This window comes from Glycine soja, chromosome 2 (genome assembly GCF_004193775.1).
Source record: "Glycine soja cultivar W05 chromosome 2, ASM419377v2, whole genome shotgun sequence".
Classification (NCBI taxonomy): domain Eukaryota; kingdom Viridiplantae; phylum Streptophyta; class Magnoliopsida; order Fabales; family Fabaceae; genus Glycine; species Glycine soja.
The window spans coordinates 2761789-2774317 of record NC_041003.1 but is presented as its reverse complement, the minus strand read 5'-3'; the positions used below and the strand labels follow the sequence as shown (position 1 = coordinate 2774317).

At 31.3% G+C, this 12529-nt stretch overlaps 1 protein-coding gene across 1 annotated transcript; it reads left to right on the top strand.

Moving 5' to 3' along the window:
- Positions 1–5993: 5993 nt before the first annotated feature.
- Positions 5994–7758, top strand: LOC114379854. The gene is made up of 3 exons (XM_028338639.1): positions 5994–6437; positions 6613–6755; positions 7238–7758. The coding sequence occupies exons 1-3, from the start codon at positions 6173–6175 to the stop codon at positions 7346–7348; spliced, it is 519 nt and encodes a 172-aa protein (XP_028194440.1). The 5' UTR covers positions 5994–6172; the 3' UTR covers positions 7349–7758.
- The last annotated feature ends 4771 nt before the right edge of the window (positions 7759–12529 follow it).

Here is a 12529-nt window from a genome sequence, read left to right as displayed (position 1 = left end):
AATTAATAACTCAATGATTGTACCATGAATTCATTACCTGATCTCAACTTGATTTCATAACTTTGCCCCTAACTATAGATGACAAAACTTGACAAGCCTCTACTAGTTACAATACTCAAATCATACCTAGTAGATTTTGACCTAAGCATATTCCGTAGCCCACTAGCCATCTAAAACTAAAAGCTAATCATCCACTACGACTACCATAGATTCACATGCCAACTGCAGGAATCCTGGGGATAAAGTCTTTTCGCTGCATGCAAATTGCATGGTAAACTCAAGCGTCCCATCTAATTTCTTTCTGCAATCCTCTGGATTTGTAATATCTTCAGTCGTTCAATCTCGAGATTTTACAAGATAAAACAAGACAAGGCAGCAGCAATAATTGTCACATACGATCATATTTTATTCAGGCCAACTTAGTGGAGTCTTTTTAAAGTTGCCTATGCTGTTTGGTTTATTTATTTTATAACTTTTTATAAAAGGAGAATATATATTAATAAGTTTTTTTTTAAAAAATTAAACAGTTTAATTTTTCTTTTAAAAAATAGATTTTTAAAATATTTGAGTAATTTTTTTTATAGAAAAATACTAATTTCTCTTTTCTTGTCTTTACTCTCTTCTCTCCCTAATTTGGATCCTCTCCATCGATCCATGTTTCTCTCCGTCCACTCTACTGCAAAAACCTAACCATTAATTTAGGAAGTTAACAGTAATTAAAAAAAAAAGAACATTAAATATGATTGAATGCTGAGATTTTGCTGAAAAGAAAATTCTGATTGAGTCGTATAGGAGAGATTTGGGTTCTCTCCCACCCCCACTTTTCACTTTTTTTCTTGTTTTATTTTGTATTATCACTCGCCATTTTTTTTTCCCACTTTATGATTTAGATTATATATAGGTTATTTTGACGACTTTTGCTGTATTTTTTATTTTCTAAAAAAAACTATATTTTGGTCAACAAATAAATGGAATTTCATTAACTAGAGTAAAAACAAAGTCTCAAGTCAATATCTGAATTCCTTTATGACTATTTTTATTTGAGAGATATACATAATAAATATAACAAAAAATTATTCAAAGTATTAAATTTCATCATAAATCACATTTCAATTTTCAAAGTAAATTATCAATCACAAGTAAAAAATATCAAAATTTCCAAACATTACATGTTCGTAATAAATTAAACAATATAATAACTTTTCGGTTAGGGTTTATTTAAAGATAAAAAGGGAAAAGTGGAAAACTAATACATCTTTAGGCCTAGATTCAGATCGATGGTTTTTAGTTTTAAGTTTTCAAATTTTGAAAACTAAATCTACTTTTTAGTTTGTAGTTTTGTTTTTTCTAGTTTAAAAAACTTGTTAATATTATCATTTTTCTTCATAAAGACCACTAAAAAGATGTGAAACTTTTCACTTGAGAATGCGATGAAAGTATACGGAGTGAGAGCAAAACATAACAAAAAGAAAATATTCAAGTTTTTATAGGCTTTTACAGATTAAGCCCACATTAAATCATGAATGAATTGAACTAAAAAGACCTAGATTTAATTTGTTCTCAAAATTTAAAGCTTGATCCTACATTTCATTGAGTGAATTTAGGGATGGTCAAATACGGATTCGATATGTAGGATGCCATTTGTAGTGAATTAGATTAAAATATCTAAATTTAATTCAGGCTTCTAAAATAGATCTAAGCTGGTGAAAATCTGATTTTTTCTTCTTTTGCGAATGAAGCCCATACTAAACCATGATTAGATCAAACTCAAAATATTTAAATTATTTTGTGCTCAACATTTAAAGCTCAATGTCTTTATTTCATTTGACAACAAGCTGGTGTCGAGCTTGATGGAGTTACAAGCTATAGGGGTCAAGGCAAAAAACCCCAATTCAACTTGGGATTTCTTAAATGGACGAATCTCAGTCTTAAATGGACGAGCCTAGCCAGTCAAATGTGACAAATGCCATTTTTCTTTTCTTTTCTCTATTTTAAATTGAAAGAACAATGTGGAACTTAACAATATGAATTTATATTGAGCACCTTAGGTATTTAATTCCACACGAAATTTTTCTTTAAAATTTAAAGAATCAAAATTGTCATTTTTTGTTTTGTTTACGAGCTCTAGTGAAAAATTTATTTTTGGTTATTGGTGCCTATGCTTTTCGATGGTTAACCAACAAGCGTGATCATTCCATATTTTGATACATTGGTCAAGTCATGATGGAAGAGTTAATTCAAATACTGTTGCGAAAGGGACATGGCCCTCCAATACCTTCCCCTTATTTCTACAAGACTACAAGATAAATATGTTGATAACATTTTTTTTTGGTTTATATATGTTGATAACTTTAAAGAACTTATACATGATTACAAGGCTCATTTTTAAAAATTTCTCGAGCTGATAACCTAAGGTTTGACCCCTTTATGATAATGAATCGTTGGGTGCTAGCTACGGTCTTTATTAAACCAATAAAATTATTACATGAATCCATAAAGTTATTAAGTTTGCCACATTTAAAATTTGATGATCACTAAAAGTTAGGTTGCCTTTGAAACACAAATCTCCACTGTTGGTGCTAAAATCGATTCTCTTGTTCAAGTGTTTTCATTAAGGATTTGGATCCTTTCTTCGTGATGAACACAAATGTCATATCATGAAAGAGAAAAACACAAATCAATTACTATAATAAGACTCCTTATAATTTGTGTAAGCCCCATTTATTAAATGTTTGTTTCTCTTTCTTGTAACATAAAATTAATTGTCACGTTTCTTATTAACATAAGATCATTATCCTTCCACTAGATAAGAAAATGTCAAGGAGATGCAATGCTTCACTATTTGGTTTAAGGACCGTTGAGTGTCAAATTAATGCCTTGAACCATATACCCATTCTACCCATTTGATATAAATTATTGGTCCATGGCAAAATCCTAATGGCCTAATCACTTGCTCTTTTATTTATTATTTGAATAAAAATAAAAAACAATTAGTAAATGAAATATGTAAAACAGATATGTTGAGACCAATGAGAACAATGTTTTGTAAGCATTGTACAGGAGGACAATATCACGCACCTTGATTTGTTGGAATCAATAAAAAAAATTAAGGAGAGAAAAAAAATGCCAAACATGAATTGGAGACAAAAAACCTATATAATATGTATCAAACATCTCAACCTTTATTATATAGGTCCCCGAAGCTTATGCAATGACACATGCATATTTTCTCTAAAAGAATATACAGAACTTGTATGAGACAAAGCACTGTAAAAACCCTGCACATTGTTGGGTACTTGAATGTCCCTAAAACACCATATGACATCTGCTTTTGCCCCTAATTAAGTTCCTCCTGCCTTACATACCAATTTCATTGGGGTCTCAGATATTTAGGTTCACTGAACTGTTCTGGTAGATATATATAATAAATTCATTAGGAATTGAAGTACTTTTTGGATGGATGGTTTTGTTTTTATCATAGGGGGAGGAATGTGGAGAAAGCAACTCTTGGCTCTTATGTCCTTCACAGCAACAAAAGAAACAAATAATAGTCCCCACCAATAAGAGCCTCTTTGAGAGTCCAATGTTTGGTGGCAAGTTTTAAATAAAAGGGAGAATGTTCAAAAGCCACGGTACAAAGCCATACAAAATCTGAATATGGTACCCCCACAAGTTGCAAAATATGAACTCATTATTGAGATTGAATTCCATCAACTACTATATTTTAAAACATGTCCTAACATTAGAATATTGAGACCATTCGGACCACAATAAATTAACAATTGATGGCGGCCAATATATTGATGGCCATTTAGGGCTAAAAACTCTTCACTATATAATAGCAAAGTCTGTAGTCCCCTACACGAGTCATGTTTGAACAAGAAACAGTCCTTTCGTCATTTAATATTTGAGCCAAAATCACTCAGCACCTCACATGGCTTACATAGACTGACATTATATGCAGAGATGTTTACACATGTGAATAAGAAGATGAAAAATTCAAACCTTGGGGCAATCATAGTTTAAGCAATATCAGTTTCACAAGAGTCAAGGATCTACAGCAATGTTCATCCCAAGATATATGGACAATTTGTTGAGCATAACATACAAAATAATTATGTTATGTCAACATTTTTTTTTCCTCATATATGATATATGATTATATGGGGATTTATAGAAGCTGACAACCTATAAGGAGGCCCTTCTTAGGCGTGGTCCCATAGGTCATAGTTACTTGTATGCTTAAGTTGACAAAACAAGGTTAATGTGTTGTAACAGTACAATAAAAATAATTAAATTTTAAATCAACATTGAGACATAAATAAAGCATTCTCACTAATTAATATATATATATATATATATATATATATATATATATATATATATATATATATATATATATATATGAATTTTATGAATGCCAAAATTTATGTGTATTCATCATGTTTTCAAAATAATTATATTATAATTTACTTTAAATTCAATTATTTCTCAAACATGTAAGTGTGTTTGTTTTTTGGTTGAAGGAACTCTAAACATACGTTCAAAGAAAAGTAATAATTTGTTGCTTTTCACAAAAGGATGCATTGGAGCGCATGCTACCGGATTAAAACGGTAAAACAAACACATCTTACTTTGTTAAGATCATGGAAAGAAATTATGATTTTAAAACACCTTTAATTCCTTGTTGTCAAAGTACTCAAGATAGGCACAAAAATCTCCATAAATCAAAGTAGATTCTCAAATCTATCATTTATTTATTGTTCATAAAATAGTTTGAGGGGGGCATGTATCACATCTTAGAATTAAAGTTTGCTCCACATGGAAGATTAAAGGCTCTTGTAGCCGTCTCAAAAGATTTATTTATCTCAATGCTAATACTATTAATAATTACAAATTGGTTTACAATGATTTGGTCCAACCCACTTTCAAGAGCACTCAAAGGATCGTAGCATCCAAAACAAAGTTTGCTTGCAATGGTTGCTCACACACATTTAATACAATCATTAATCAAACAATATCAATATATTGCACGGGGGGCTTCAAAGCATTCGAGAAAAGTTGTACAATGTGACAATACCTCTTTAGTATTTGTTATATTTATTCCCACAGAAGATAATGGTGCCATCTTTACCGTGCCACTAGTAACGATTCTATAAAGTTAAATTGGGCCAACATGTTAATTCCTAGAATTTTCTACCTTCACCTTTTCTTTCTATCTTTCCTTTATTTCTCTCGCATTTTCTAGGCAACCAAACAAACAAGGTATGCAAGTTTCTGTCACCCGGATAAGATGGAGCTGTGTCCTCTGTCCAACGTCCACTCAAAAGAATCTTATTCACACGCACGCTTTGATTACCCAATTATTATTAGTATTTTTTTTTTTATCTAGCAAGCATATGACATTTTATTTAGTATTTAATTAATTTTTTCTTATCTACCAAATTGATAGACTCATTTTGAGATAAAATATTACTTCCAATTATAATTACATATTCAAACTGAAGCCTATAAAAAAAAACATGTCCAAGCCAAAAATTAAATTCCTAATTTCAATTAAAAAAGTTAAATATCAAAATTCTTCGTGTTAATAACTTTTGGTACCCAATTATTATTATTAATAGTATTTTGTTATTTTTGGTTATATAGTAGTAGCATAGATAATACGTAAGAGGCAATTTGTCTTACCTTAAATCTAATGCTTGACCGCGTCGACATCGCCGAACAGATCCGTCCAATTTTCTCCATCTTCTGATCTCTCCACGTGGCATTAGAACCATTTCTAGAGGGCAGTGCCGGTGCCAATCAGTGGTTGCCGAATATTAAAATAATTTAACCAGTAAGTGGAAACATTATCTTACTAGATTGACAATTATTAACCAAAACATTTCACAATATTTTTGTCATGCCCCCCTATGCAATTTAAGGTCAAATATCTTTGGCTTAAATTGACCACCCTATCATCATAATATTAATAATAACAATAACATGTTAGTTGGTTGGGAAGGGCCTTGTTAAAGAGCCATAAGAACCTGTTTTTACTACATTTGTGGGGGTGCTAGAAGCAGCTGTATAGATAGAGACCTTTGCTTACTTCACTTCCTTCCCTTCCCTTCCCTCTCTTATTATCTCTACCATTTTCCATCTTCTCTCTAAGCTAAGCTAAAGAGATATGGGGAATTGCCAAGCTGTGGATGCTGCAGTGCTTGTGATCCAACACCCTTGTGGGAAGATAGAGAGGTTGTATTGGCCAGTCACTGCAAGTGAGGTCATGAGGACTAATCCAGGTCACTATGTTTCTTTGATAATACCATTGCCTGTGCCACCACAGGAGCAGAATCAAGAGCAGAAAACGGTGCGTTTCACACGCGTTAAGCTGCTCCGGCCTAATGAGACTCTCAACCTTGGCCATGCTTACAGGCTTATCACCACTCAAGGTATACTATTATTACTACTATTATTATTCAATTGCCACGCAATCTGATCTTATTAGTGAATAAATTGGACTTTTTGTATTAAAGGGTGTGATCAATTGCTGTTTTGGAAGGGTCTTTTCTGTGTGGTTTCATCACTTCATGTAATTCTAAGACCTTTTTCTGTTTCTGGTTTTAGAGGTCATGAAGGTGTTGAAAGCTAAGAAGCATGCAAAGACAAAGAAGCCACTGGCTGAGGCCGCCGAGAAGCCGCATAGGGTGCAGTCGGAGAAGCAGAGTTCAGCTAGTGAGGCACACACAGCAGGAGAGTCTACACATCAGGTGTGTCTCATGTCAACACTCCTTTTCATCTTTTCCCTTTAAATTAAATTAACTATTATTCCTTGAATAGTAAGTATTCTAGTGGGAGTTTGTGTTTTTAGTCTACCCCAACAGTGAATCCACTGAAGACTTTGATCTATCTATACCAGTTCACATCACATGGCACATGGTCTATTGATGCTGAATCTCTCTACTGTATATAGTATATACATATCCTTAAAACAAAATATACATATATTTATACCATTATTTCATGCAATTCTTGCCAAATCATGCCAAAACTTGAAACTATAGCAGTTGTATTTCTTTTGAAACAAAGGGAAAATGAGTGATCATGGCCAATGGAAAAGTTTAATCCAATACTATGACCACATGTTTTTACTAGCAACTAAGTTTCAAACACAACTTTTTATCTTCGATTTTGGAACTTTTCATCCTCATCATTGATTAGCATTGAAGCTAAACAGCATAATGAATTCCAGGGAATGAGAGCAGAGAGACACAGGCCAAGGACGGCTTCAGCTAATCCTGCTGTAGTGAGGTCAAAATCCTGGCGCCCTTCCTTACAGAGCATTTCTGAGTTAGCAAGTTGATTTATTGGTGCAAACTGCAAAGTTGTGACATGTATAGTGGCTCATAGAATATTATATGATTAGCCTCTATGATGTCACATGTTCCTACTAGATGATTCCTGTTACATGGGCATCGAGATTCAACAGATGATTAAAACCAAGATTTTTCTTTCATCACCAATCACCACCTCAACTGCAAAACCATGCTCCAGTGGTAACATGTTTGTATAGCACCAACAAGAAGAAAAGGAATAGAGAGTAATGAATGTAAAAATCTGTTAGAAGTGAGTTTTTGTGATTGATATAGTTACAGCATTCACATGTCTTCCTTTTAGTTATTTATATTTAGCAAATAAGCAATTCTTACGTACAACAACTTGAAGGGAACTTTTTTATAACAAAAAAGTGCATATAAAGTGAAAATTATATTAGTTGAGTTCCAAAATTACAACTTTCAAGTCTTCATAAACATAATAGTTACGCTCTTGCTGCCAGAGTTGCTCCTGGTAATTTTTTTTTCTTTAGATCAACCAACATGTCCGTGAATGGCTCCACGAATAATGTGTGTTAGACTGCTAGGACCACCATAATCCTTGAGTAAAAACTCACAAAATATCTGTTTCTCCACTTAAGACCGGTTAAAATTATAGCTCAAAGCTCAAATGAAATTTAACCATTCCACTATTTGTTTCAAGGCTCAAGCATCAAAGTCTTGGTAGCACGTCAAAACATTGTCAGCTTTGGACTAAACATGTCAGAAAATTTGAATTACTTTGATAGAGTTTTTCCAAAATTTATGCTGACTTTGTAGAAACTTTTTGTTGGGGCCAATTATTGTACTATTCATATCAGGTCTGGCCTTTTGATTGAAAAGAAAGTAAGAGAAATTTCTTCATTGTAGAGGAAAATAATTACACTATTAGATCATTATAGACAGCTGAAATTAGGAAAGTTTTGCTATAATTGAAGAGTAATGAGCCACAGAATTCTGATAATGGCTTGGCCTAGATTCCCCATTAGTTAAAAGAGATCAATCAGAGATACAAGAAAATTAATTTTCACTGTCTGCGTAATATAACAACATGAAGTCACAAAACCACCCTTTTATAATTTATGCAGCAGTCACTTGAAACAAGCAATCTTTTAATCAGCTCAGTCTCTAATACAATGTCAATTCAAATTAATTATAATAAATCATAAGTTGACATTTTAACGGTTGAGTCTTGACCTTTAAGCCATGACTATAATAGCAAGTAGGGAATAAACCGAAAATCTATCCATTATGTTAGGCTGGGTCCATGACTGCATATGTAGCAATTAATTACTAGTATGAGCCTGCTGTATCAAGAACCAACCTAGAAGCACATCTTATAGTACGAACCAACATGCAAACTGAACTCTTACGAAATTCATGATAACAGTAACAGTTGTTACCATATTGTATTACTCTTTTACAAGGTTCTTACTGTTTTTGTGATGTTTTTGCCCGATATATACTGGATAAATAAAGAAATAAGGCCATGTAACTCATTTTCTACCTTGCCATGTGCCAGCATTTCTAATAACCATCATGTCTGCTATGGATCTGGATTCCCTGCAGTCGGGAAATTCCTGCATTCACACATTCAGTTGATTGCAATCGATAAATGTAGATTGGACCACTCATAATTTATCTCGGTAAATTTAATTCTATATAAATATTCCTTCAAAGTTTCAAACTCACAAATGCCAGAAAGCAAAGAATCCATTTCCTGTCTACTACTTCCATCATTGATCATTTCAGCCATTCAAAGAATTGTATAGAACCTCATCTGTCATGATTAGACCCATATCAGACAGTCTATCTATACTGATTGAGACCAAAAATAGACAACCAGGTAAACCTACCTTGGGATTTTCATTTTTTTTGCAATCATTAAGGAAAATTAAGTAATTATAACATCCTGTCGACTAAGGACCACAAATCAAATCCGCAATAAATTCTCAATTACTCTGAAAGGCAAAAGAAAAGGTCCATATAAAATAAAGGCACATGCAAATGGGACCTATATTGTGACTCATCAGTAAACAATTGTGATATTCTTATTAATGTTACAGGATTTCTTTTAGGAAAAGAATGTTGGCCACAAACATTAATGAACAAATTCCTTTAGATGTACCTATATTGGCCACAGAATTATGAAATGAGAATGTCCTTAATGTGGGTGTGATAATCAATGAGGGTGTTATCAGTGAATTTAAACGCAGGTCTTTCAAATTCAATTTAGGATTGCTCATGATAAGTATAGTCATTGAATTCTCTGTCCCCATTGCCCGCCTTCTTTGACGGCACTAAATTGAAGCTTAAGCATCTGAATGTTATGATTTGGAAGAAACAAGAAGTGATGAACAGAACCCTTGACTTATGGTCAGCATTCATTTTCTAACTGAATGCTTGAAAAAATGAACACAACCTATGTTTATTGACTAGAATATGATAATTGACTTTTGTTTTTTCAAAAAAGATGTTGAAGATCACAGGGAGACTCATTCTATACAAGACAATAATTGCTTCTCTTCAAGAAAGTTCACAGGGAAACTAGTCAAAATCAGATCTATTTTCTGTATATATGCAATCAAGGAAGTTCACTAACTGCATAAACACTTCTTGCCAGCATAGCCCTTGTTCTAGTACTTAAAATGTGAGATCAAACTAAAGTAGGGAAAAAAGTATATGAACAAAGAACTGTTTAACAATAGAAATAGTTACTGTCCCCTTCTCTGCTAATTGATGAAATGAACGAGTGATTATCATGCAATCAAAAGCACTTTTCAGATCCAAGCTACTAGTTTTGAACAGGAAAATATTACAGTAAAAATTTACTAAAGAAAGATATATAAGGTACAAGTATTACTTTTGAAGCTTCGGTTTCAGTTTTTTCTCATGAAAAATCAGTTAAAATTGTTTAAGGTGTTTGTTAAAAATCAACATTTTATTATTATTTTTCTTTGGTGAGAGAAAGTTTAAATGTGTTGAATTCCCACTCTCCAAAGCTCATCATGATTAGAGTACATCTTAAAGTTTAATGAAGACTTACAAAGTAGTTATAGTTAAACTATCAACATTATTCTCACTTAATAGTCAACCTTTGTTAATATTTTATTATTTTGAAAAGTTACTTTGAGTAATTTTTGAAAATAAAGATTATAGATATAATTATCTTTTAAATTATTTTTTAATAACTTACACTTTTAATTTATACTATCAATTAATTTTGATGTGACTTTTAAGATAATTATTATTAAAGATAACAAACTAATAATATATAACAAAGATTTGTAATTCAAGGACATAAAAAAAAAACCTTAAGGTGCATATCCTTTTTTCCTCTTTTATACTAATTATAACCAAATAAAAACAAAACAACTTCTATAAACTTTATACATTTTTAAAAGGTTTAATTATTTATTTGGTTTCTATAGTTTCATGATTTATCTTTTAGTTTCAATAGTTTGAAAGTGATCTTTTTAGTCTTTATAATTTACATTTTAATTCTCTTTTTAGTGCATATAGTTTAAAAGTGGTTTTTTTAGTTTTAATTGTTTGTATTTTAATTTTCTTTTAGTTCTTATAATTTGACAGTGATCTTTTTAGTTTCTATAATTTGTATTTTAATTACCTTTTAGTCCTTGCTAAAAAAATATATATAAAAATAATTTAGTTACAAATTAATTATAAATTATCAACTATTTTTTTATTACAATTAGTTACAATAAAAAAATCACCTTCAAACTACAAAAACTTAAAAAGAATTAAAATATAAATGATATGAATTAAAAAAACTACTTTTAAGACTAAAACATACGAATCTATAAGAAAAAAATGAATAATTAAACATTTTTAAAATTAGTTTCCTTTAAAAGCCTAAATATGCACCACCAGGTGGCAGGCATTCTAAGAACTCATCTGTTAGATTTTCTTCATCTGAGTTCGACGACTTCACAAAAAATAAATGCACCAACATTGAAAACAATCAAATAATCAGAGTAATTTACAAAATGTTGCACCACATTAATGAATGGAAATGACAGGTGAACTTTCAAAAAAGCAAAACAAAAAGGAAATGACATGAAACCCTCGTAAGCATTTGCCATAAAATTTTGATCTTCAAATGGAAAAACGCATTAAGCTATAACCGCATCGAATTCGTCCTTGTCCTCTAAGAATTGAAGTCATTCTAACACCACCATTAACTAGAATCAAGTAAAGGCACCAGCTTTCAGGTTCGTATGCGTACAATTTGCAGTGAAGGTGAAGTTGCAAGGTTCATACTCAGAGTCACAGATTCTACATATCGGGGAAAGTGGGTCATTGAAGCTCTGAGAGTGAAAACAGAGGATGCGCAGGATAAGAGCGTTCGCGGGAGACATCTCACCAAAGAGGAAAGACGTGTTACCAAAAACAAAAGGAGAATGTGAAATTGTGAATTCATTTATTATTTATTACTTCTAGAAATCAAAGTATAACACTATATATAACTAGATTAATATTTTGCCGTGCAGGTAAAGATGCGTATATATGTTTCTTTTTCAATTTATTTAAAGACATTAGAATTATGTAAAAAAAAATTAATTGTTTAACGTAGTCTAATATTTCTGTTGAAATACAAATTTTCGTTATTAGTATTTTTTAGGCTAAAATATATTTTTAGTTTTTTATTTTTTTTACTAAAATTTGTTTTCATTTTTTAAAGATTTATTTTAATAATTTATCTTTTTAAAATTGGGTCAATGTTGTCTTTCTATTGGAAAAATATTTAAGACTATGAATTATTTCTTTTACATTACTCTTTTATTTCTTGTCATTGCAAATTGGACTCTTTGAAGTAAATAAACCCATTTTTGACTCCAAAGTAAGAGTACCCTCATAATAGAGATGAAAATGGACGAAGGAAATGAGAAAAGAAGATAGTGCACGGTAATAAAATGAATTTGTTAACTGACAATTCATACACTACAAAACTAATAGAAGATACAAGGTTGGGTTAATGATGAAGAGAGAAAGAAAGAGAGAAAAAGTTGAAGGTTCAAATTTCTTGATTAATAAAAACTAACAATACTAATAATTAATTTTTATCTATAAAAAAAACACCACAAACTAATTGAGTTGAATATTTTACCTTTCTAAGAATATTTTGGCACTGCTTACTATCAATAGTTTTC